General features: G+C 41.9%; 1 protein-coding gene across 1 annotated transcript in view; it reads right to left on the reverse strand.

The window, feature by feature from the left end:
- The window catches only part of znf804a (zinc finger protein 804A), a 308,168-nt gene extending 295,657 nt beyond the window's left edge, over window positions 1-12,511 (reverse strand). Inside the window, exon 1 of the mRNA XM_039757723.1 lies at window positions 11,822-12,511. Coding sequence (XP_039613657.1) covers window positions 11,822-11,932 — 111 coding nt within the window. The 5' untranslated portion in view covers window positions 11,933-12,511. The remainder of the gene's footprint in view (window positions 1-11,821) is intronic.
- Window positions 12,512-27,800: the final 15,289 nt, after the last annotated feature.

The following is a 27,800-nucleotide window of genomic DNA, read 5'->3' on the forward strand; positions in this document are numbered from 1 at the left end:
GTCCAGATTGTAGATCGCAGTCAATTTTCCGACTATATGGGATTTCATATTCCCTGGGGAGGTATTTTGGGTATTTCCAACCTGGAGGAGACCTTGGAGCAGAAGCAGGTCATGCTGGGGAGATTAAATTTCCTGGCTGGCCAAGGAATGCCTCAGTATTCCCCTAGAGGATTGGGAGTTGGTGGGGGAAAAGGGATGCCCGGGCATCGTTGCTTAAACTGCTTCTCTCATGACCCAGATGCATTAGGAAATGGATGGATGGATGGATGAATGGATGGGTGGATGGATGGATGGACGGACAGACGGATAGATGGATCGATGGATGATCTAGAGCTACACTTTCAGAAGAATAACCTTGCCAATCTTATGGCTATGATAAACACCTTGTAAAGTAACAGTACCTGAACCTAGCAATGGCTATAAGTCAGGTTCACTTTTCCAGTGTGCCTGATCATCTTCCACTGTGTCGTGCCATGCCATGTTTCTCTCCATGATCCCCCCTTATCTTCTGCGAAGCTCTATTTATCCAGTGCCCCAGGAGCCTCCAGCTGCTTTCTTCAACATCCCAGGGCATGTGAAGATGTAAGACCAAGTATTCCAGGGTTTCACAGCATGCAGAGCTCAGCATGTCTCCTGTGTGACATTCGCTGTCAATCACCCCTCCAGCCCCACCTCTTTTCAGGGTAATATGCTGGCTACTATCATATGGTTTGAACCCTTGACCACCTGCATGTTGATTCTGTGATATCTCTTGTAATTCCCTTGGGGCAATGATCTTGATTTGCATGCCAGCTTCCATGAATGCAGCTTGCTTTAACATTACTTCAAATTGAGTGGTGGGGAAAATATATAAATTAGCAAATTACCTCAAGTGCTATAAGGGTATTCAAAGTTTGGAGAAAAACTCGAGAAATGGTTGGTGGTGACACACCCAAATTATCACTATCATAATGATACCAGTCTGGTAGAACATGACTTCTTCACGTAGATGGAGCGATCACATAAGGTGTCCAACATTCGTTTTGAATATTATGCCATCTCTGTCAAATCGATATCTTTTCACAAGTTCATTGTTATCCAGATTTTCCACAACATTCCACCATCCAGGGATGAACTTGACAATTCCTGCCTGAATGCCAGCTCCTACCGAGGTTAGGACAGCTCACAAGCTCTCGTAAATCCTGGAGGTGTTAAGAATAGTTTACTAAATTAGTTAAATGCTTTTACACCGACTTCTAAGAAAAAAAGGACCAAATTTGTGTCACTCTGAGCCTGTTGTGCCACTTAGGCCCGTTTTCCTACTTTGAGGAATACGGACACGGAATACCACTTCAATTGTTACATAACAGCGCCCTCTGCTGGGAAATGAGGGGAGTGCGCCACTTTCCCTTAAAGCACAGACACCACCCAGCCTATGCGTAAGTGGACGTTACATACAAAAGGAACATTTCCACAGAATTTTAAAAACAAAATGTGTTTTAAATTACAGAAGACAACACAGCATGTAATGGTGTAAAAAAATGAAATATTTAACATTTTTTGATATTGTTGTGGCATAAAACTGGGATCGTTTTATATATAATTACACTATAATATAAAATGAAAAAGCAAGATAAAGTTTTGGTTAAGAAAGGTCAATGAAACAACGAAAACGGAACCTCCAGCCATCCATTTGCTCAGCTAGCTTTAGCATTAGCTTTGAGCTAATGAACAGGATGACGATAATAATAGTTTTCTGCTTAACAGTCCATAAGCAAACGCCTTTAATTGAGTCATGGGTGCCGGAGTCTATCCTGGGAGTACCAGGCACGAGGAAGAAAAACCGAACCTAGACGGGACGACACACACGTGCGCGCGCACACACACACACACACACCCGCAAACGGATACACGATTCGCCCATCGAGAATCACGCATGCGCGGTTTAGGAACAGGGCAAGGAAAACGAATCCAGTAGTCCACCATCAAATGTGCGGGACATCACGTCAGACGAGACCAGCGTCTGGGAACAAGCGAGCTAGCAATAAGCCAGAGAGGCCATCAAGGAATAAAAATATGTTAGAATGGAGAATTAGGATAGAGCAGGAAAATAAGATGAGCGAGAATAATAAGAAAGATGACTAAAAGTCCGAATTACTACTACAGCGACTCATAAAAATCATAATCACGCTAATAATAATAATAATACAGGAAATGTGTGGCAGTAACAAAGTTAGAGCACAGCAGCAGCAGCAGCAGAAGCAGCAGTAATGTTCTTTGGTTTTCTTTTCTGCTAGAAACAATTTTAAGGAAAATGACTCACAGCAAAGCATAGCAGCAGTGAAAATAACACCAGGCAGTTTACCCACACATGATACCCAAGAGAATAAAAGAGAACTGCTGTTGAATTATTGAAGGAGTTCACCATTGTATTAGTCCATTACCCTATAGGTTCTAGCACACAAAACACTAACTGAGATAGATAGATAGATAGATAGATAGATAGATAGATAGATAGATAGATAGATAGATAGATAGATAGATAGATAGATAGATAGATAGATATTGCTATTTTAAAACAACCTTTAATTCCACATAACAAAACAGAGCAGAACATTTTCATATTGAACAGAAGCCAAAAATATGCATGCATAATTCATGTAAAAGCCCCACCCACACTGTAATTCTGACTTCCATCACTCTGACAAAAATAAAATAAAAACGTGTCCCTCATAAAAACATCAACCCTCTCAGCAGTAAAGCAATTCTCCTCTGATTGCCATTATTTCATGAAAACATCCAATCTTCACAGCTAGATAGATAGATAGATAGATAGATAGATAGATAGATAGATAGATAGATAGATAGATAGATAGATAGATAGATAGATAGATAGATAGATAGGAAAGGTACTATATAATATAGATAGATAGATAGATAGATAGATAGATAGATAGATAGATAGATAGATAGGAAAGGTACTATATAGATAGATAGATAGATAGATAGATAGATAGATAGATAGATAGATAGATAGATAGATAGATAGATAGATAGGAAAGGTATTATATAATATACATAGATAGATAGATAGATAGATAGATAGATAGATAGATAGATAGATAGATAGATAGATAGATAGATAGATAAGGCACTATATAATATAGATAGATAGATAGATAGATAGATAGATAGATAGATAGATAGATAGATAGATAGATAGGAAAGGTATTATATAATATACATAGATAGATAGATAGATAGATAGATAGATAGATAGATAGATAGATAGATAGATAGATAGATAGATAGATAGGAAAAGTGCTATATAGTAAATATTTAGGAAAAGCACTGCAAAAATATAGATTAATAGGTAAGGCACTATATAATTAAAATGATTGGAATAATACTATATGAAGACACTATAACTGTTATCTCAATATTTCTTCTTCTTCTTCTTCTTCTTCTTCTCCTCTATATAAACACTAAGGTGCTGAAGCTAACGTCCAGCCTTTCGGTGTGTCCAGTTCAGGGAGAAGAGGTTCACGTCTGCTGTACGTAGTTCTTACATTTTTCTGCACTCAAAACAGTAAAAGTGTCAGAGCGGCTCTTCCGTGTTTGCTTCCCATAAAATAATTATCTTGAAGCAGGGCCATCTTAACGAATGGGCTCAATGGGCACTGGCCGGGTACCCCAGTAACATGGGGGCCATGATGTGTCTGATGCCTGTGCATTTTTCTGTGTTCTTTTCAAAACGGGGGTCTCAGCATACTTCTTTACCTGGGGGCCTATGCTGCTGTTAAGGCAGCCCTGACTTAAAGGTTCCAGAAAGCACTCTTTGCATATTAATTCCTTAATGTAAGTCAGAATGTTGAGCTTCATGTAATTTATCTGTTATTTAGGGTTAAATGTTTGATATTCACTGCGGTGGGCTGGCGCCCTGCCCGGGGTTTGTTTCCTGCCTTGCGCCCTGTGTTGGCTGGGATTGGCTCCAGCAGACCCCCGTGACCCTGTAGTTAGGATATAGCGGGTTGGATAATGGATGGATGGATGAATGTTTGATATTCATTTGTGTTTTGTGTTATTCATTTCATCTTTGCTTTCATTTCTGTTGTACTCTGTTGAATATCTGTGAAGCACTTTGAGCCTGGGAAAGGCGCTATATAAAGCAAATGTATTATTTTTATAGAGTGGCGTGACTGGCAAGGCTGGAGCCAATCCCAGCAAGCACAGGGCACTCAAGGCCGGAACAACACCGTGACATGTCGCCAGTCCATCATAGGCTGAACGCAGACACACCGGATCCGATTTCGCTTCTCCAACCCACCTCAACTGCGTGTCTTTGGACTGTGGGAGGAAACCAAAGCACCACGGAGGAGAACATGCAAACTCTAGCAGCGCTACCCCTGCGGTATTATTATTGTTACTATCGTTATAATTATTTAGATCAATAACAGGCTTCATAAATAACCATGAACCATATGTGAAATCCCAATGGGTTCCCGGTTTTAAAAGGATTCACTCCCTGCCTACACTAACACAAGCTAAATTCAGAATTCCTCCATCTCCTTGTTGTCTTGATCTGATAAACGTTAAAGATTTCTGTCTCGTCCACAAATTAGGAACTTGTAAAATAGCCACCAAACCAACCTGAGATGCAACGAAGCCACCATGGAATGAAACGCTTGTTTGTCAAGCAATCATCCCACGAGGAACCACGCCACCCAATAAAGTGCCACTTCATAATCTTTATTTTTAAGAGAGTATGTTTAAAAATACTAAATTGTGTTCAGCTAATAACAAAATACTTAAAAACTATGAAATGACATCACATGCAGGCACCCCCCCTGCCTTATGACTCGGTTCAGTTATATTCTAAATACACAATAAATATTATGAATAAAAGGTATTATGTTAAAGCCTAAAGAGTCAGTTTCATATGCACAGAACTCTTCCCAGAATGCTTCTTTGTCAAGAATGCTGCTTCCTTATTGGCTCTTTACCGGGTTGTGTGGTTCTTTATAGAGCCCTCGCTTGCCCGAGTGCCATTTCATTCTGCGACGGGTTCTTTATATAAAAAGTTGGTTCCTTGAACTTTGAAAAACCTCCTAATATATGGAAAAAAAAAAAATCTGGAATCTTTAAAATCAGGTATTGGTTACCTAGCAGGACACAAACAGATTAAGAAAACCAGGACTGTGCTTGAGGTGTGTCCTTTGGTATTGAACCAATTTCCAATGTAGAGTCTGTTAGGGATCTAAACAAGCGGAGGGTTGTAAAGCCCTCATGTGGATAGATCTTTCAGGAACCAAACATGGTTCCCCCCACTATGGTGTCACTCTGAAGACTCGTTCTAGCACCGCAGTCTTTAAGGGTGCAGCTCTAGTGGTTCATTTAGTGGGCTGAGATGCCTCCAAATTTCACGTCAAAGCCCCCCAAAAGCCATGCTGTCGGGTTTACTGTTACTTGTGGTAGTTGTTTTGGGGGGCTTTTATCATACCATACCCCACCTGGTATGTCAAACCTACAACACCATGTTGGTCTTGAGCTGGAGCAAGGCGTGGCTTAGTTGAGTGGGGGCGTGGCTAAGGTGCCCTCACTGGGCTGCTTCTCGGTGCTACGGAGGAGAAAAGAGATGGTACTTTCAGCGTTGACATCCCCTCTTGTACCAGTGGGGTATTGCACACCTTGCCTGAGCCTGGATGGTGATCCTCAAGTTCCCATGCCTGACATGAGTCTGTTGTATATCTAAATAAATAAAGGTTATTTCTAGAACCTTCATCATGTTGATGGATCTTTTGGGAACCAAAAGTGGCTCCCGCTATGGCGTCACTCTGAAGAACCACTCTGGCATCTTTATTACTAAGAGTGCAGCTTCAGTGAGTCCTTTAGCAGGATGGGACACCTCCAAATTTCATGTCAAAGACCCCCAACAGTTATGCTATCTGGTTTTCTGTTACTTGTGGCCGTTGTTTGGGGGACTTTATCATACCAAACACCATCTGGTATTTCAGAACCATGTTGGTGTTGAGCAGGGGCAAGGCGTGGTTTAGTTAAGCAGGGGCGTGGTGACGGTGCCCTCACTGGACAGCTGCAGAGGAGAAAAGAGATGGTATTTTAAGCTCTCGCGCCACCTCTTGTCCCAACGGGGTACTGCACACCTTGTCTGGCTGGTGATCCTCAGGTGCCCATGGGTGACACAAGTCTGTTACAGAACTAAATAAGGATGGCTCTTTTGGGAAACAAATCCCCCAGCCACCAAATGGCGTCACAATGAAAAACTGCTCTGGCACCTTAATTTTGAAAAAGTGCAGCTCCTGTGGGACATCTAACGGGACGAGACACATCCAACTTTCATGTCAAAACCCGACAGTTTACTTCTATTTGTGATTTTTTTTTTCAGGGGTGTAGCACAGTATTTTGGGCCCTATCCATAAGCAGTCTCTGTGGGCCCCTTCCTCTTGATCTATGTCTATCACATGTCCTTTTCATTCCAGGCTTTGACGCGTAATCTATACCTTTTTTCCCCTACAGTACGACGGCAATGGAAGGGGTATGAGGGGGGCTTTATGATAACACAACCCACCTAGTATAGTACGTTTCTCACCTCCTCTTACAATATGGGTCTTGAGCTGGGACTGACCTCCCAAGGTCCCAATAAACTACCGTTATTGCTGTGAAGGAGTACGGCGCTGTCATTCCCAACGCCTGTTCTATTCATTCGGAACGCGTTCTGACTTTTCGACTCCTTGGACTATCCTGTCCGATTCCATCGCTTCTCCTGAGCAGTTTCCCGGCGCACCCGCAGTGAACCGAGCGCCAGATGGACCGAGGCGCACCCTTTAAGCCCACGCGATGTCACGCTTGCCCGTAGTTGTGTGCCGAGATCGCCTCTTATAGTCCATAACACGTGTGTTCATTCAGATATAGGAACGCGAGCAGGCGAGACAGAGTTGGTCGGGGTTTATGGTCTGCTAGGTGCTGTCATATGTGAGGGGTTTCTATACGCGTTTAATCTTCACCCCCGAGTCGAATCTTCTACGCCACCCATCTCGTAGCCCTTTAATTAAGCAGATCCGAAGCTCCAGCCTGGCATAACGAGTCGAACCTCGCGCTAGAAGCTTTGGTTCTCCTTTCCTCGACTCAACGTCGCCGCTTCCTCCTTTTTATCAAATCTCCGCCTCTTGCGCTTCCCTACCGCGGCTGCACCCTGCCTGTTTGGGGTTTGCCTTCAGTCTTGCAAGCTCAGCAGCTGCACTGCATGAAATTAAATCTTTTGCTAATGATGCCAGTGTGAGACGTTTCATGTGATGCTGCGATAAAGCGCACAAAAGCTAAGCTCCTCTTTTGTATTGCCGGTAGTTTCCCCCGTTTTGTCTGTCTGGTGCCACAGAGAAGGTGGTAGGAGATTATTTACAAGTGTTATGAGTGGCAGCGGTGCTGAATTACAATGAGATTCTGACAAAAATCAATGGGGGGGGGGGGCATAAAGGGCTTCAAACGATTAAGTTTTGAGACAAAATGCGGCCATTGCCTCCTGTCACCGTCTGCGGGCGGGTATTTTTTTTTGTGCCCATGTTTCACTCCTTCGGGCAGAGCAAGCAAGGTCCACCATCAGCATTAACAGGTGCGAACCCTATGGGTATAGTGCCCTAGGCGTGAGGGGAGGACGGAGATGCACTTGAAATTTGTTTCAGCATCTGGCGATTATCACGCTCCAAAACTTTTTCTTCCTGTTCTTCATCCTCATTTGAATTTGAATCACAGCACATCCTGCCACTAGCAATTACTTTAACAGCAACACTAAAAAAAAAAAAAAGACTTAAGAGCACAAGTGGAAATTTTCTCTCCGTCGGATCGGAGATGTTGCATAAATAAATTGCCATGTTGCTTGAAGTTATTTCATATCGACTTTATTATCCTCAGGTGGTCTATGAAACAGATAGCGTCGAAGCCGTCATACCTATTTATTTAATATGCCCGCAGTTTAAACGGACTCGTGGCCCCAAATAAACATTTATGCGAAAGAAAAAAAGAAGAGGAATAAGAGGGGAAAAAGCAGGTGGATGCCGCAAGATAAGTGCATTTCGCTCGGTTTGCTGTTTAGGTTTTATTTGCAGTGAACGAAAAGAAAAAAAAAAAATCAGCTTCAATTTAAAAAGGCCACGAAAGACTCCCCCACCCCCACCCACCCATTTCTAGAGCTTGCATTATGCTAATCCTTAACCACAGATAGCTGGCTTATGAAGTGCAATCTGGGCCTCATCCAGTATCAAAGTATTAATATTTCATTTGCAAATTATAAGGCCATCCTAAAATAAATAAATAAATAAAAAACAAATAAATAAAGCCGTTGGCTTCTACAGTATAATAGCATTCACATGGATTCCCTGCTCTCTGTCTCTATATAAGTGCGTGCGTGTGTGTGCGTGTGTGTTAGTACATCAGGCTGCACTTGCTGGGTAACGAGCGGCAGAGAGGAAAAGTGTCACGCAAAGATGCACATGACAGCGCCGTGCGAAACTTCTGTCAGAGTCGGAGCTTGTGATTTGTTCTGCTATCAAACTCTCTGCCGGGTGTGAGGAAAGGCACTCGGCTCTCCACAGCATCCGGGCTTAGCACTGGACCCACGGATGGGCCCGTAGGCAACCAGGACCTTGTAAATGGGGGTCTGCGCCTGAAAATCCTCAGAGCGATGTCATAGGGCAGCGTTTCTCAACCTTTAAGTATTTGCGACCCGAGTTTTCATAACAGTTTTAATCGCGCCTCCCCTAACGTTTTTTGAAAGGAGCCCACTAATACCAATTTGTTCTTTTTTAGTTAATGATATATCATAGGTGCATATTTTATTATATCTACTTAACTTTTATCGACATTTATCTAACTCTATATTTATTTTTCTAGTATCAGATGTAGTTTAAGTTAATTTGTTTTGGTTCCAACAGATGGATTTTTCATATTTCTGATTCTTGTTTTCTTTTTTTTCACATCTTCACGCTCCCATTTTTGTTACTTCATTTCCCTCTAGGGGGGCCCACCCCACAGTTTAGAATCAGTGCCATAGAGGGGCCCAAGTGAAGGTTCCAGAAAGAACCTTAACTTATTTAGATGTGTAAATAACCACAAATACATTCATGAAATAACGGTGGGTTTATGACTTCAAAAGGACCCCTGCTGCATAACTACATTAACCCAGGCTAAGTCCAAGGTTTTCTTAATTTCTTTCCCTGTCCTGCTTGGTTGCCTACAATTAAGGATTTTGGGAAGTTTTCTACATATTGGGAAGTTTTTTCAAACGTGTAAAGAACCAACTTCATATGCAAAGAAGCCATCCCAGAATGCCAATTTCTGTCTGTGGACAAATAAACTTCTATCTATCTATCTATCTATCTATCTATCTATCTATCTATCTATCTATCTATCTATCTATCTATCTGTTATCCTCCTGACAATGCTAAAATTAATATCTATCTATCTATTATATAATGCCTTTCATATCTATCTATCTATCTATCTATCTATTATCCTGCCGACTATGCTAAAATTAATATCTATCTATCTATACTTGTATTATATAGTACCTTACACAGATATCTATCTATCTATCTATTTGTAAAGAAGAGTTACACCTCTGTCAGTCTTCAGTCAATCAGCAATTTAAATGTTTATGTTGAAATTCCTAATACTTATACTAAACATACTATTTCATGATGTGCCATTCACAATATAAAATATAAAATATCACACAGGCACAGAGACAAATATATATTAATCTCCAATGTATAGAAAATATGAATTTGATATAAGGTGACAAAGTTGCATATTTTGACTTCAATGCGTATGTGAGTTTATAGTGCTGTGTCTTCACAGTAGTAATATTGTAAATAAGAACAGTAGTCTTGGATACAAATTGTGGGTCTGTAGACAAAAATACACTCAAATGTATATGTGTTTATACACACATATATGTCTGTGTGTATGTCAGTATGTCAATGCATATACTTGTGTATTTTTGCACCTTCACATCTTTGGATAGATAGATAGATAGATAGATAGATAGATAGATAGATAGATAGATAGATAGATAGATAGATAGATAGATAGATAGATAGATAGATAGAAAAGTACACAAGTATCCTATCCAAGGTCCTGTCTGTACCCATTGCTTGTAGCCCCATAACTGTAATTGGACATAGTGACCACTGAGTAATAATATAATTATATTATAATTTCTATATAATAGAAGTAATAGAATTATACAAACACAAACACACACATAAGTATTATATACTGTATAATATAGATACAGTGAATGTCTACAAGAAGCACACAAAGGGTACAAGGCATTGCTTGGTACCTGGCGGGCACTGTGGTGCTATGGCAGGTAGTGCTGTGTAATGTGGAAGGCTTTGGACTTTAAACCCAGAGGCTGTGCATTCTAATGTCACATTTGACAATGTGTGACCCTGAGCAATGACAAAAAAAAGAAAAAAAGATCCACATATAGATTTTTCTAATATTGTAAAATTATATCTCAAATGTTGTAAGGCACTTTGGATTTAAGGCCTATAACATTACATATGTGCTTATACTGTAAGGTACAGCACTTTGTATTATACATCATTTTATTCATCTCTCTCCAAATCTCACTCTGTATAGATCTATGCAGCATATTTTTTAAACATAAAGTCAGATGCTTGATTTTGGTTCTCCACATCCAAACATTACATTATAAAGCTCTTTGACCATACCCGACCAGCTTTGATTCAACTTCAGATTACTTCTCAAGTGCCCAAAGCCCATGAGACTGTGACCTGTGCTCGCATTCCGCAGACTGGTGACGGTAGTTTAGTGACAAAACAGGCAAAGAAGCCAGCAGCAGCTGAGAAGAAAACTCACAATGCCTGCTCATATAATGGTCAGCAGGAGCGTCCACTGAGGTTAAAGAAAAAAAATGTGTAGTGGTGTGGTGATGGTCCAGAAAGGAGAAGCAAGAGAAAGTGTTGGCTCAGAATTTTACTTTGAACCTCTCTTATTTAATATATTTGAGATAAAGATCTACAGTATGATTTAAAGATTAAATCCTTCTTGTGTTGCACTCTTAAAAATCTTCTTTAATAACACTATATGGTTCTTTACTGGATTGTGGGGTGAGCTATTGCTTTACAAAGAAATAGATAGATAGATAGATAGATAGATAGATAGATAGATATTAATTTTAGTATAGTCAGCAGGAAAATAGATAGATAGATAGATAGATAGATAGATAGATAGATAGATAGATAGATAGATAGACAAGGTGCTACATATGATAATTGTATTTCTGACATGAGCTCCGTAGGTACAGTAGATTGATAGACAGCGCTGACTTCCGACGCCAAGCCCATAAAGAACTCTTTCATCCTAACGGATGTTCAGAAATCCGCACTTCACTTGCATTAAGTGACAAGGCTGCGTAAGCGAGCGAAATCAATCCTTGGGCCACCTGTTCTGCCGTTAATCTTAATCGTCCGTCTGGACATGCATCATAAATTCAATCTGTTGTGCTTTCTGAATCTTCGCTGCCGCCGTGCCGGCTCCCCGTGACTGTTTTCCTAGTATTCAAGCACGCACTGGACGCGTCTGCCGGTATTTGCGAGCCAAGGCACCTCTTAAATGTTAAGTGACACCTGCAGCAGTAAGACCGCGAATATGAGAAATGCCTTTTTTATTCTCCCCTCGCTCTCTTTTTTTGTCAATAGTGTAAGAAAAACAAACCAAACAGGAAAATAAAGCTAGAGACGGCGAAAGCGCATAAAGAAGAAGAGACTCACAGCAGAGCCAAATAAAAGACTAGACATACCAGAGTCTTGTTTCCATTCTTGCCGATCGGGCCCCTGAAAACTCCCTTGATGTTGCGAAAGTGACCATTGCTGAGGTGCGTGGAGCTGATGACGATGTAGTAACAAGCCATATGGGACCAGAAGCTCCCAATGCACCGAGTGCATTCAGTCCGTAAGCCAGGTAGTATAGGAGAAGAGCGCGGAAAGCCGAGGTCCCAAGTAAATACCGAGCTTGCAACTCCGACTAAAGAAAGAGCAGCATCGTTTTCCTCTTCTTTTATTTTCCTCGCACTTTGAAATCAGTATATCAGGTCAAAAACGACAAAAAATAAAGCAAAGACTTCAGGCGCTTCAATTTACTCAAGAGGCAGAAGCGGGGGACTTGGTCGCTCAGCAGCTCTCGCAGAGGGTCCCAGTCATGCGATGTAAAAGCTGCGCAGGCTGTGTGCACAAAGCATTTCTCATCGTCTCTTCCCTGCTCCTCGCCTCTCCTCTTCTCTCCTCTCGTCTTCAGTCCGCCGCCTCGTTCACAGAAAAAGCCCAAGCAGCAATAGCAGCTGCAGCCGCACACTTCCACTCGGAGCACGCATCCCACACCCCCCCTTGCTCTCGGTGGCTCAGGCAGGCATAGTATTATAGAGTACCCTGTTGCCGGTCCATTGCACTGAGCCAATGGCAGAGAGCCACTAGTGTGATAGTGCGATCTGAAGGAGAACTACATCTGTCACACGCTGCCTCCCCAGATCTACTGAGTCAGCCCCGCTAAGGAGCCAACCACGAATCAGCAAGCGAAAGCGCGAGCAGCGCGGCTTCTACGGGAAGCACAAGAAAAGAAAAAAAAAAAAAGCAAAAGCAGCAGATCAGGTAAGCAGCCTGCCACTGACTGACAGGCGCATGGCAGCCCCGGGTTCAGCAGCGCCACGCATTATATAACGGATCGCGGAGCTCGTCAGACAGCCGGAGAGCCCCATTGCACCCTGTCTTGTCGGAGATGAACGTCTATTTATTTTTAGCCCTTTGAGATCGGAATAAGACAGGCAGGCAGATTTCGGTACATTTCAATCAACATCATTCCGCTTTACCAAATCTGTAGCTCAAATCAAACTTTCCACTCCATTAAAATATATATATATAAAAAAAAAATAAAAAAAAATAGAAAGGCAGCGTGCAAAAAAGCGGGTGTCGTCTTTTATTCGTTTCTTCCAAGTAATTAATATCCTTCATTCCAAGGCACTCCGATCCTGACTTTTCAATTAATGACACAGGAGGAGTCAAAAATTATTCATAAATAATTAATGGTTTCTTGTCATCAGCGCAAACGATTCTCACAGTAGATGAATCATCATACCTCTTTTGTGTTCACTTAAAATGTATTATTTAAAAGGCGTTATTATTATTTTTTTTTCTTTTTGCCCCTCTTGTCAATACACCTGCAATTAAAAAGTCAAGACCGAGAGTCGTTCATAGAAACCTATCATTTCTTCTTCCGCCAAATGAAATGATATTGAAAAGGGGGAATATGTCATTATGTTATCAACCTTATGAAACACCCCCTAGAAAAAAAGAAAGACATGCATAAAAATGAATAAAAGAAACACACACACGCACACAGTGTTGGGCACTTACAATCCGTCACAGAGCTCTCCGTGAATTGACTGCCATCCATCAATCTTTCCGTCTTTCAGGAAATTTTAAAAAGCAGTATGGATGTGATGGAAAGGCATATAAAGAACATCGGGACCCCCGTAGTGCGACTCAAATTAATCACACTTCAAGTGCTTTATTTAAGAGCCGGGCACTGACTGATTCATAGGCCGCAGCCGGAGGGCAGGTGCCTGTTGAAATGAGACGGCGGCAGCCCAAGGGTTCCACTTGAAGGCATCAGGCTGACTAGTGAACTTCATCAGGTGGAAGATCTATGGTGTGCGATGAAGCACATCACAACCAGTTATGGCTCCTTCCGATCACAGTGCTGATGGAGCGGCCTGTTGGCATGGCATGACGTGAGGAGTGAGGCTTTAGTAAAAGGTGAGCAGATGGAATTGTGATTGGCATCAACGGGGTCGAACATGAATCGAGATGGCTCATTTGTGATTTGCTTAGCAAGACGCTGTTATCTAAAAGAGGGGTCTGCTTTGGAACGAGTGAAGAGCTTTAAACCAAACAGAAATGAAAACTAGTTGATCTTCCTATAGTTTCAAGGACTTCTCAAAGGCATTATCATTTAGACAGATGTCCACAGGACAAGAGGGTCTTCAAGTGCTGCTTTTAAGCACAATGAGGGGATGAGCACTTCAGACGGAGGTGGACGGTCCCTCCTTCAGTCAGGGAATACACATGAAGGTTAAAGCTAAAATAGAAAACAAATTCACTCAGAAGAACATGAAGGATGTCTGGAATGAGCAGAGCCTCAATACTGCACTTAACACAATCCTGGGCTCATCTGCTAGAAGGGGATGTGGACCAAACCAACACCCTGAACTAATTTTTAAACAGATTTCCCTTCCCATTACCAGCTTCTTCCAATGTCCAGTCCCTCCACACCATCCTTACTACATCAACAACTCAAACTGGGTTAACTGATGAGTCCACCTCTGACTGTAAGTGTGGGCTCTCCATAACTGAAGACCATGGAAGGAGACAGCTGAGGAATATATAAGCAGCAAAAGCCGCAGAGCCAGATGAAGTCTGTCCTCCAGTTCTTAAGGTCTGTGATGGCTAACTTTGTGGTGTCCACTGTCACCAGTGCAGTCTGTCACTAAGACTACAGAAAGTGCCACGTCTGGACTCTAAGGTGGGCATTTCTTCATCTCATGACTACAGACCATTGTCACTTATGTCAAACATCATGAAGATCTTTGAGAAGCTCTTCTTGGACAATAGTAGTTTTCCAGTGGTAGCCCACCTGGACCCACTGCTGTTTGACTATCAGACAAAGACTGGAGTGGATGAGGCGATTATCCATCTGCTCCACAAGGCTGGGCAAAGATGGCCGCACTGTGAGGTTGATGTGTTTTGATTTCTTTAATACCATCCAAGTCAAACTCCAGTGGTAAACTCAGAGATATGCAGACGGGTGAGCCAGTGGGGTCCTGATGATAGATGATCTGTCGGGCAGACCGCAGTTTGTGAGACTTGAGGACTGTGTGAGCAACAACGGAGCACCACAGGCCTGTCACCTTGTCAGTTCACTCTGAACACCTAGCCCTTAATGCAGAAATGCCATAGTAAATAAGAACTGGCCTAATACCAGTTATTATTATTATTATTATTGATATCAAAATCTTTTTTGAAAAGATTGAACAAATGATTTATCAGCCTTGATTATGACTTGTGAATGGATAACAAAATATGAAATGCCATCACTTGATTTCATCACAATCCCTATTTCACTGATCACTCCTAACACTTTCTTTTATGTGGACTCGTTCTCTGGTTTTATCAGTATGCTGCTGCTGGACTATGTGAAATTCCCCTTGGGATTAATAAAGTATCTATCTATCTATCTATCTATCTATCTATCTATCTATCTATCTATCTATCTATCTATCTATCTATCTATCTATCTATCTATCTATCTATCTATCTATCTATCTATCTATCTATCTATCTATCTATCTATCATTTTATATAGTGCATTTCACATCTATCTATCTATCTATCTATCTATCATTTTATATAGTGAATTTCTATCTATCTATCTGTCTTCTATCTATCTATCATTTTATATAGTGCATTTCTATCTATCTATCATTTTATATAGTGCATTTCTATCTATCTATCTATCTATCTATCTATCTATCATTTTATATTGTGCATTTCTATCTATCTATCTATCATTTTATATTGTGCATTTCTATCTATCTGTCTATCTATCATTTTATATAGTGCATTTCTATCTATCTATCTGTCTATCTATCATTTTATATAGTGCATTTCTATCTATCTATCTATCTATCTATCTATCTATCTATCTATCTATCTGACCATCTTGCTGCACCTTCAGCAGTTCTCCGTTATCCATGCCAGAAGTTCCTATGTGTGTTTGGGGGCGTGTGATGCGGTCTGCGGTTAATTGAGGTGCTGGCTGACCGCGGCGCACACACATGCAGAAGTGGGAGGATCATTCGGGTGTCTCAAATGGAGCTGTGGAGGAGGCAACTCATTGCACGTGTGCCCAATCAGAGGGGTGAGATAAGAAGAACCTGCACAACAGATAAAGGTGACGACAGGAAAAGAAAAGAGTAAGAGGACAGAAACAGAACCATGAGAACAGCATCATGTGGAGAGGCAAGACAAGCCAGCCAGACAGTATGCAAGGGGCCGCGCGGGAATTGTTGGCCCCACTGATTATTTTAAATTGAATGGGTGTAATTGTGATGGAGTCCTCTCCAGGGATCCCGGCTAGGCAAGGGTCCCAGGCGTCTGACACAAATATATTATATATATATATATATATATATATATATATATATATATATATATATATATATATATATATATATATATATATATATATATATATAAAACTGCTCAAATAAATTAAAGGAACACTTTGACAACACATCAGAGTTCAATGGGAAAAAAATCTTGCTGGATATCCATACTGATATAGACTGGGTAATGTGCTAGGAATGAAAGGATGGCACATCATTTGATGGAAATGGAAATTATCAACCTACAGAGGGCTGCATTCAAAGACACCCAAAAATCAAAGTGAAAACATGATGCGGCAGGCTAGTCCATTTTGCCGAAATTTCATTGCAACAACTCAAAATTGTACTCAGTAGTTTGTATGGCCCCCACGTGCTTGTATGCATTCCTGACAACATCAGGGCATGCTCCTAATGAGATGATGGATGGTGTCCCGGGGGATCTTCTCCCAGATCTGGACCAGGGCATCATTGAGCTACTGGACAGTCTGAGGTGTAACCTGGTGGTGTCGTATGGACCTGTAATGGAAGGATTTTTCTCTGTAAAAAGCAAAGGTGAAATAAAGAGAGCAGATGGGCGTTGGTCGCTTCAGCGCAGAATCAGCTATAGAAACTAATGTTTTGGGAAAAACAGCCGGGAATGTTCTAAAGATACAGCCAAGGCTATGTAAGGAGTTGTTTTTCACTTCGAGAGGCTTTTTTCACATGTAAGCATATTACTGTGTCTTCTGGTATCAGGCACTAGTCTCAAGGCCGAGTAGAAGAAAAACATAGCGCCATGTCCCGTGGAAGGGGGGTGTGTATGCTGAAACTGATCACTTCTGCATACACTGCTTCCACGTAGGCCGCTTTTGGGCAAGGACACCTAATTAGTATATAAGGGAAGGTTCCGCCTCAGTTTCTTTGGACGCTCAACCGTGGGGAAAGGCGCACACCACCCGGTCTTATCTGATAAAAGGCACACGGGGTTGATCCTCTGACGAGACTGACATGCGGGCTCCCTCAGTCTACTCCTCTGGGATGATGGCTCTGGGTCTTTTGATGTATGTTACTGTATGTATGTATGTTATTGTAAGTATAAGTTTGTCTCTTTAAGCATATATATTTATTTCTATAACCCATTCATATGTATTTATATGTTATAATTGAATAAGTAAATTTTATTGAAGTATCAGACCACTTCCCTCTGATTTTTGCCTACTTATGTTTTAATCCCCTGAACCATTTTCCCAAATCAAAACAGGACCGAAACATAAAGTCCCACAGGTGTTCTGTTGGATTTAAGTCAGGTGAGTGTGGAGGCCAGTCAATGGTATCAATTCCTTCATCCTCCAGGAATTGCCTGCATACTCTCACCACATGAGGCTGGGCATTGTCGTGCACCAGGAGGAACCCAAGACCCATTGTACCAGCACAGAGTCTGACAATGGGTCCAAGGATTTCATCCCAATACCTAATGGCACTCAAGGTGCTGTTGTTTAACATGTAGAGGTCTGTGCATCCCTCCATGGATATGACACCCCAGACCATCACTGACCCACCACCAAACCGGTCATGCTGAATGATGTTACAGGCAGTATAACGTTCTCCACGGCTTCTCCAGATCCTTTCACGTCTGTCACATGTGCTCAGGGTGAACCTTCTCTTAACTGTGAAAAGCACAGGGTGCCAGTGGTGGACCTGCCAATTCTGGTATTCTATGGCAAATGACAATTGAGCTCCACGGTGCCAGGCAGTGTCAGGCCCTCAGGCCACCCTCATGAAGTCTGTTTCTGATTGTTTTCTCAGAGACATTCACACCAGTGGCCTGCTGGAGGTCATTTTGTAGGGTCCTGGCAGTGCTCATCCTGTTCCTCCTTGCCCAAAGGAGCAGATACTGGTCCTGCTGATGGGTTATGGACCTTCTATGGCCCTCTCCAGCTCTCCTAGAGTAACTGCTTGTCTCCTAGAATCTCCTCCAAGCCCTTGAGACTGTGCTGGGAAACACAGCAAACCTTCTGGCAATGACACGTATTGATGTGCCATCCTGGAGAAGTTGGACTACCTGTGCAACCTCTGTAGGGTCCAGGTATCGCCTCATGCTACCCGTAGTGACACTGACTGTAGCCAAATGCAAAACTAGTGAAGAAACAGTCAGAAAAGATGAGGAGGGAAAAATGTCAGTGGCCTCCACCGGTTAAACCATTCCTGTTTTGGGGGTCATCTCATTGTTGCCCCTCTAGTGCATCTGTTGTTAATTTCATTAACACCACAGCAGCTGAAACTGATTAACAACCCCCTCTGCTACTTAACTGACCAGATTAATATCCCAGAAGTTTCACTGACTTGATGCTATACTCTGATTAAAAAGTGTTCCTTTAATTTTTTTGAGCAGTATGTATATATATATATATATATATATATATATATATATATATATATATATATAGTGGTCTATGGCCGGCTTGTCATCCTGGCCAATACCCCCAGATGCCAGATGAAGTCCTCCCTGCAGCATGGAGGTGCCCCGAAGACCAGGAGGGATTCCTGGACAATGGAGTTTTCATCCACAGCCCTGCTGAATACCCCAGGGGCCGCTAGATGGAGCTGCAGGGAGGAGCAAAGAATATCATTTGCCCTACGCCCCAGAAGTACGTCCAAGTCACATGGACAAGGGGAATGACGTGCTTCCGGGGTGAAGAAAAAAAAGAGTTTTGATTTGACCCGGAAGTGCTAATAAGTCACATGGACTGAGGGTTCAGAAGCACTTCTGGGTCACGGACTATAAAAGGACTGTGTCTGGGAGTGGTGGATTGATTATTGTAGTGATTATTGATTTGTTTAATGAGTATTGTGGAGGAGAGGGTGCTTTGTGCACTGTTGTTAATAAATATAGTCTACTTTTGGACTTTTACTTGGTGTCTGGCGTCTTGGGACAGGAGTTCAAGGGAGCAATAGCACCCCCTATCTGTCACAATGGCGTAGCCGGCAGGATTCTCTATTGTCATTTGCAGAGGACCTGTATAAAAATTTTCTGTGTAAAGAGAAACCCCCAAAAGATGACGTATGGACACGCAGCAACAGCACCGGAACCAACCTTCAACAAGTCCGGTATGGGGAAGAAGAAGGGCAAGCAGAACCATATCGCCAGCGGGAGAGCCAAGCTCGTAATGGCTGACGCTCGGGAGGAGTCACGGAGTGGCCTCGCAAGTCCGGAGAAACATCCAGGGACCAACGCTCGCTCTGAGGTACGTGCTGGGAATGTCGTCGATAACCTGTTTAAAATAACACACTTTGTCCAATGCATGTACCTCGGAGATGATCACCTGGAGGCTCCGCAGGAGAAAGGAGACTTACCCGAAGACAATGGCATGCTCCTGTTCGAGCCAGAGAGCATGGGAAAAGACTTCCGCATCTCAGTGGCCGGCAAGGGACACGAGATCAACCCCGGTGTTTTCTGGAAAGGAGGAGGTCCACGTCCCGCTGTTTGCACCTTCGTTGCCGAAGATACAGACTTGGTCTTTCCGAAGGGGAAGGGGGAGGCGAGCGAAGCACCGCTCACCCCATGAGAAGGTAAAGAAGGCTGGGAAATAGCTGATCGGGCTCTCGGAAAATTAATAAGACAGACCGCCGTTCGCCGAAGAAGGCAACCCGGTCCTAGGCCAAAGAGAACTACATTTCCCGACAGCGGACGTGCTCATTGGCTCCCAGACGGTAGGTATGAAGAACAAGGAAGTGAGTATACCTCCGGCCGAATTAATTAAATCTTTTGACATGCGGGAACTCGAGAAATTAATTGAGCCCATACAAGGTATTTTCCAGATGCTGGCGGCAATTGAGAAGATCGTCTGGGATCTGGGAGAAATGGCGGAGGCGCCCATCCGGAAGGTAACAGAGTACTTACAAAGAATCGGATGGGAGCCTCCAGTAGTACATGATGTGACGGTACAGGTGAGTAAAGCCAGTACCGTATATAATGAAATAGGGACGCAGAGTGAAAAGGGGCCGCGTTTAATCCATAGCGTGTGTGCCCTACAAGAGAGGCCGAAATGTATACAGAGTGGTTGGGGGAAGGTCAGATTGAGCCGGAGCAGCTGGATGGTGCTGTCTCTTGGAGCGATTTGGTCCTAAAGACCCCGACCCGGGTTATTAATAAATCCAAAGGGGTGCAGACAGTAAAAAGGCTCTCTTCAACTAATAGAAGTGCAGTTTGGGTCTTCAGGCTACAAAAAGGACATAGCAGCACAAGAAGGTCCAGAGAAGAACGACTAGGCCAGGGAACTCCAGGTTCAGACCTGGAGGGCTATGACGACTGCGGATTTTCATTCTAACCCTTTCCTAAATAATCACTTCATTTTAATTGACTCGCTTTTTTATTTAAGATTCATCCTCTGATGAAATCATTTCTTCATTTTTCTCCCCTTAATTACAAACAAAATTGAGATGTGACACTAATTTCACTAAATTACACTAAAGGAATCACACTAGGATAAGAAATTGTCCTTCTTCAGTGTAGGACGTGAGAAGTAGTCAAAAAGTGTAGTCCAAGCAAGGTGTAGGAGGACAGATCTGAGAATGAATGACGTAGTAATTTTATGGCACCCCTTCCCAAATTGTTACTCATGAAGACATTTTATAGTGTTCTGATGCTAAAACTGATGCCACACCACAAAGATTTAAATATAAAAGAAGAATAAGAACAACAACAATGCTTTGAACTCATCCTACCTCAGATTATATGAGACGTGTTTATGAATTGTCATTGTCCCCATACCAGCAAAAAGTAGAAGGACAAATCTGAGAATGAATTACATCACGATTTTATGAGGGATCACTGTGTAATCAAATCACTCATTCGAGGCTGGCTTCCCAGACAAATATGCATTAATCTGTAATACTTTAGTTCACTTCAACTTTTTACAAAATGTAATTATCACCATCATTATCATAAATGTGTCTGCATATTTACGGTAGTAAGTGACAAAAATAATTAATAAATAGATACAAAAGAAAAAAAAACGATAAACACGAGGATGCAGATAATGGTTGTGTGGATATAAAATCAGATCCCTTGTGAACAGCCCCCTGAAAGTTATGTAAAGTTTGGTCCTACCGTGGATGCCAACGTATGTGAAGATTTGTAGAAGTTGGGAGGGCTGTAGATGAAGACGTCTTCGAACCCAGACTAAGCCACGCACAGAAGTGGCCACAGGACAAGAGCATAAATGGGCGGTTTTGCAATTGTAATCCAACTGTGCAGTGAAGCGCTGAGATAAAAAATAAACTACTGATTGCGAACCGACACGGCTTCTTGTGGCAGTGGCAGCCCTGGGCAGAGAAAGAATCGGTGGCCTCTTCGCCCGCCAATGTCAATATGGTATCTTATGCACGGCGGATGGCCACGTCCGTTGCGGATCATGACACAAGCGTTTAACTTATTGTAAGCAGGAGTTCATATCAGGAAATTTCAATAAAGTTAATTGATAGATTGTTTAAGGGAGGAGAAATTTGGTGGGTGGAGAGAGAGAGAAAGGGAGATAGAAAAAAAAACACAGAAGTGGTTTTTGTGTAGCTCAGTGCGGTATGTCCACAGTTGTGTTCTTAAAGAAATAAATATAACTGGCAAATAGTCCACAAAACTGGGGTGACCATCTCTTTGTGCCTTTCCACACATCGAAGACTCAGTCGGCTACGCTACCGAGGTCGCCCGCAAGAGAAGAACCGACGCCGAATTCTGGTAAGGAGAGTAGCGGATTCTTAACACCCGCTCTTACATTATGATAAAGTTCATGATGGCCCTTCCTGTGACGCAATGAAAGTCACCTGAGCCGCCTTTTTCTTTCGTTTCGAATAACCAGATTCGTGTACTCGAAATCTCTTCATTTTGCTTAGAATGGGTATGCGAATGTCTCGTGTCCCCTATCCGACCAGATATTCACTATGACTATTGCGCTAACACTAATACTTTATTAAAAGTAGGTGAAACATTAACTTGTAAGACGACTCGCCCACTTGCACTAGCCTCGCTTCAGCTGTCAGCTGTGTCGTTATTTTCTCTTTCTGTTTTATATTCAATATATATATATATTGGCTTGGCGGCCCTGTGCAGGTGCACAGTTTGCACATACCTAAGGCCGCCCCTGCTTCTTTTAAAATCTAGCGCTCTCATCTTTCACCCAGCATCCCTTGCGGCCATCGTCAGAGCTGCTCAATTATGCGTTTACCCCAGGGGCAGCTGGGATTTGAAGTCCATTGAAGTAGCGCTGATACAGCGTTTTCTGCAATAGGTCACAAGACAAATAAATTAGATTCCATTTAATTACTTATGTCAAACCCGCCAACAGGTGGATCCATGAATTGAAAACCAGAGAATTACAAGGGGCAGCCTTTACTTTTTTTGCTGCCCCTTATAAATAAAATAAAATCCTTTTTTTAAATCTCCGCTTTTGATTTTTTTTTTTATCTGTAATTTTTCATTTTTGTTTCCCGTTTAGTCGCTTGATCATAATGCTCGTCACATTAACTGACGATTCGTCCAATCATTTTCCAATTTTCTTTTTCGATCTTTTTTGATTCTTTACAAAAATTTTGACCTTTCGCCTCATTGTATAAAATAAAAACAAATCACTTAATCAGGCAGAAATGACATTCTTGTGATTGAATTGCATTTGGAGCGAAATGATACACATTTAAAGGACACAGTTTTAGTTTGCACTTTTATTTTGATGAAAAATATACCGTTTAATTGCACTCTGTCGGGTAGATCCTATCGTGTATCTTAGCGAGGGCAGATGTCAAGGGTGCACCAAGCACCACAAGGGTGCCCTCAGGATTAGTGCTGAGCCCTCTCCTCTTTGGAATGGCCATACCACCTGCACTTCAGAACAGTTCATCCACCTGAAAGTAAAGCGTGTTCAGGCCTGGCCAGCACTTGGATGGGAGACCATCTAGAAGAAACTTGCATTGCTTTTGGAAGTGATGTTGGTGAGGCCAGCACGGGGGTACTTAACGGGTGGATACCAGTACCCTAGTGCAGTGATGGGGAAACTGTGCTGTAAATATGGCGCCATCCTTCAGATGAGAGAGAAAAATGAGTTCCTGGCTCTCTGTGGTCATAAAAGATCCTTGGGCATCCCTCATAAAGAACTGGATGTATTCTGATATCATGATTAAATTGTCCACCACGGCCTTTGTCATTCTGACCAACTAATCATCCCATCCATCCATCCATTATCCAACCCGCTATATCCAAACTACAGGGTCACGGGGGTCTGCTGGAGCCAATCCAAGTCAACACAGGGCGCAAGGCAGGAAACAAACCCTGGGCAGGGTGTATATGTATACTTGCATTTATTTAATTTCTTTTTTGACTGGAATGTGATCCACTGTGATAACCCCTGGGTAAGGAGACCCAGGTTTGCTTCCCAGGTCCTCCCTGCGTGGAGTTTCCATGTTCTCCCCGTGTCTGCGTGGGTTTCCTCCCACAGTCCAAAGACATGCAGGTTAGGTGGATTGGCGATTCTAAATTGTGCCTAGTGTGTGCTTGGTGTGTGGGTGTGTGTGCCCTGCAGTGGGCTGGCGCCCTGCCCAGGGTTTGTTTCCTGCTTTGCACCATGTGTTGGCTGGGATTGGCTCCAGCAGACCCCCATGACCCTGTAGTTGGGATATAGCAGGTTGGATAATGGATGGATTTTAGTTTTATTTATAATGTGTGTTTTATCTGTTGTTCAGTGTCCTTGAGTGTTTAGAAAGGCACCTACAAATAAATAAAATGTATTATTATTATTATTATTATTATTATTATTATTATTATTATTATTATTATTAAAAGCTAATATCTATCTATCTATCTATCTATCTATCTATCTATCTATCTATCTATCTATCTATCTATCTATCTATCTATCATATAGTGCCTTTCATATCTATCTATCTATCTATCTATCTATCTATCTATCTATCTATCATATAGTGCCTTTCATATCTATCTATCTCTATCTATCTATCTATCTATCTATCTATCTATCTATCATATAGTGCCTTTCATATCTATCTATCTATCTATCTATCTATCATATAGCGCCTTTCATATCTATCTATCTATCTATCTATCTATCTATCTATCTATCTATCTATCTATCTATCTATCTATCATAATTGTTAGTCCAGGAGGTCCACTCCGTTTGTGATTTCCTTGGCACCAACCTGTTCATTTGAGCCTAATGCTCTGCTCTTATCAAACTTCTAATTGAATTAAACTTTCAATTTGGAGTTTCTGCTTTCAATCTGACAACTCGTAAGGAGCAAAGCTGAAGGGTGAGTGATACTTTTCTCGTTCTCTTGGTGCGTTGGTTCACAGAACTGCATGCCATCTGTTTGCTTTGCTCGTCAGACACTTTTTAGTAATGTGAAACTGCCACTCCATCAGCCGGCTGCTTAGCGCTCATGGCCGTTGTGCTCTAGCGCCATTGTCCCCCCTCTTATTAAAGCCACAGCAGTCGGTGTTGTGATGTCACCTGTCTGTTTAAAAGCAAAAACAAGTGACTGAAAAGGATTACCTGTATATGTCCACCTGAGGGAGATCAACTCAAACCCTTTATAGTGAGCAGATCTCTGACTTGTAAAATGAGATTTTCCAACTTTGGAGGGGTGTCTGCCCACCTTGGTTTTCATTCATGATGAATATGTTTTTTTTTCTTCCAAAACTGTCTACTTTTCCAAAGCCAATGAAGAAAATAAAACACAAGTCATATATTTAAAAATAAATGTAGTCAGTTGAATTATACTTGTGTCCTGTGCCGGTGTTTGTGTTCCTGCCCTGTGCTCATTGATTGCTGTGATGATGATGATGGTAATAATAATATTATTATTATTATTATTATTATTATTATTATTATTATTATTATTATTATTATCCATCCATTTTCCAACTCGCTGAATCCGAATACAGGGTCATGAGGGTCTGCTGGAGCCAATCCCAGCCAACACAGGGCACAAGGCAGGAACCAACCCACCGCAGTTATTATTATTATTATTAGTAGTAGTAGTAGTGTAGTATTAGTATTTCTTCACATTTCAAATCACTTTAGGGCTGGTGGGCTTATCATTCACTATGTAATGTGTAGCATCCACCTGGATGATATGACAGCAGCCATTTTGACACCGGGATGCTCACCATACTTTAGTTGTTAGGTGGTGAAGTGGTGAGAGAGAGAGAGCCAATAAGAGACAGGGGATGATTAGGGGGCAAGAATGACTAGGCCATGGTGGGCAATTTTATCACGATTTTAGGCTACATACTACTCTTTATGAAGAATGCCCAGGGATCTTTTATGACCATGGAGTGTCAGGACCCCAGCGCTGCCCTGGATGAGTGAGTTAAGAAGTAGATGGATGGATGACCTTTTGGTTTTCTCCACCAGATCGTTCCACGTCATCTTAATCAGTTCCATCATGTATGCAGCACACTCCCTACCCAGATTCCATACCCATCCATCATGTCCGCTTTGGGGGCAATTTAAACCTCAGTGTGGACAGACAGCCAAAAACTCCAAAAAAAAAAAAAAAAGATGGCACTCTGCTGTAACCCACAAACAAATACAACAACAACAACATTTATTTCTATTGCACATTTTCATACAAAAAGTAGCTCAAAGTGCTTTACATAATGAAGAGAAGAAAAGTAAGAAATTAAAATAAGACAACATTAGTTAACATAGAAAAGGAGTAAGGTCCGATAGCCAGGGTGGACAGAAAAAAAAATAAAATCTGCAGGGGTTCCAGGAAATGGGGAGTTTAGAGGCGCCCTCCAGTGGACCACCAATGAATGCGCATTTTTACCTGTTTTGTGATGTAAATGAGTTCTGAATTCACCATCTGAATGGTGAATCAAGCAAACAAGAAAGTCAAGTGATTCTGTTAATAAGTTCAATTCTACCCAAGAATTAGCTTCTGATTAACTGATTGACTGCATTGCTCTCCAAGAACGTGGGGAGGAGGCCCTTTGGGATGTAAAGTGAACTGAATGTGAAAAACGTATGTCGGAAAATCAGAGACGTCTGCTCATCTTGGCATCACCTTCCACTACACTGCTCTTGTCTTCCTTTCTCGTCGGGTGACAAAAGGACAAACACAAAAGTGGCCATTTTATTCGCTTAGTGTCTGGGAGAATGAAAAAAAGAATTTCAGCTGAATCCTCAAAATGAGAGGAACGTTCAACACTTCCCCAAAAATTGAGGAGAAACGATTTCAAGAATTACTTGTTCACCTTTGTAAAAAAAAAAATGAATTTTATTTATTTATTTATTTATTTTTATTTATTAATTTTATTACAATCAATACATAGCAATCAAGTTTTTACAAAAAAAAAGAATTATGCTAAGAACAGATCGATCCCCACCCTTGAGAGAGAGAGCAAGCCAAACGGTGTAAAATTTAAGGCTTGTAAACATAACTAAATTAATAAATTCTCTGTGCTTTATAAACTTATTTTAAAATATTACTGATTAGATCCTGCCATGTTTTGAAAAAAGTCTGTACAGATCCTCTGAGTATTTGATTTTTTCCAATTTTAAATAATATAACACATCAGTTTCCCACTGACTTAAAAATGAATTTTAAAGGAAAAATTGAACAGAGCTCCGCAAAGACCATCCGACCTCCAGCAAGCCAAATATGCCCCTGTAGAAGCTCCTACAATGGCGCCCCGAACAGGAGCTTTCAACAATACAATTGCTCTCACAATAAGGGCTCCTGTGAAGACGTGCGCGTCTATGGGTCACCTAATCAGGTCAGTAGCTGCTCCAGAAAGTTTCTCCTGATACAGATGAGAGCACAGTCCGACTGATGTTTCAAGAGCATTTATTTGATCTCTCTCTCTCTCTTTTAGAGCTCTCAAACACCGTGAAAAACTAAAAACACGACAAAGCTATTAAATTAAACAACGAATGAGTTACACAGGTGTAGGGATATCACAATTAAAACATACCGTGTGCACCTTCTAACCAGAAATTCAGGAATCTTTACTACAGTCTCTCTGATGCCGTACTCACATCCACCTTATTAAAACAAAACACCTTTCTCATGGCCTTGGTACCCCTGCAGATTTGATTTTTTTTCTCTCCTGCCATCTGTAGTTGTTTTTTTTTTTGTTTTTTCTGTCCTCCCTGGCTATCGGACCTTACTCTTATTCTATGTCAATTAGTGTTCCCTTATTTTAATTCTTATTTTGTCTTTTTTTCATCATGTAAAGCACTTTGAGTGACCTAATTTGCATGAAAATGTGCTATAGAAATAAATCCATCCATCCATCCATTTTCTAACCCGCTGAATCCAAATACAGGGTCACGGGGGTCTGCTGGAGCCAATCCCAGCCAACACAGGGCACAAGGCAGGAACCAATCCTGGGCAGGGTGCCAACCCACCGCAGGACACACACAAACAGCACACACTAGGGCCAATTTAGAATCGCCAATCCACCTAACCTGCATGTCTTTGGACTGTGGGAGGAAACCCACGCAGACACGGGGAGAACATGCAGACTCCACGCAGGGAGGACCCGGGAAGCAAACCCGGGTCTACTAACGGC

The sequence above is a fragment of the Polypterus senegalus genome, chromosome 6 (assembly GCF_016835505.1).
Source record: "Polypterus senegalus isolate Bchr_013 chromosome 6, ASM1683550v1, whole genome shotgun sequence".
NCBI lineage: Eukaryota > Metazoa > Chordata > Cladistia > Polypteriformes > Polypteridae > Polypterus > Polypterus senegalus.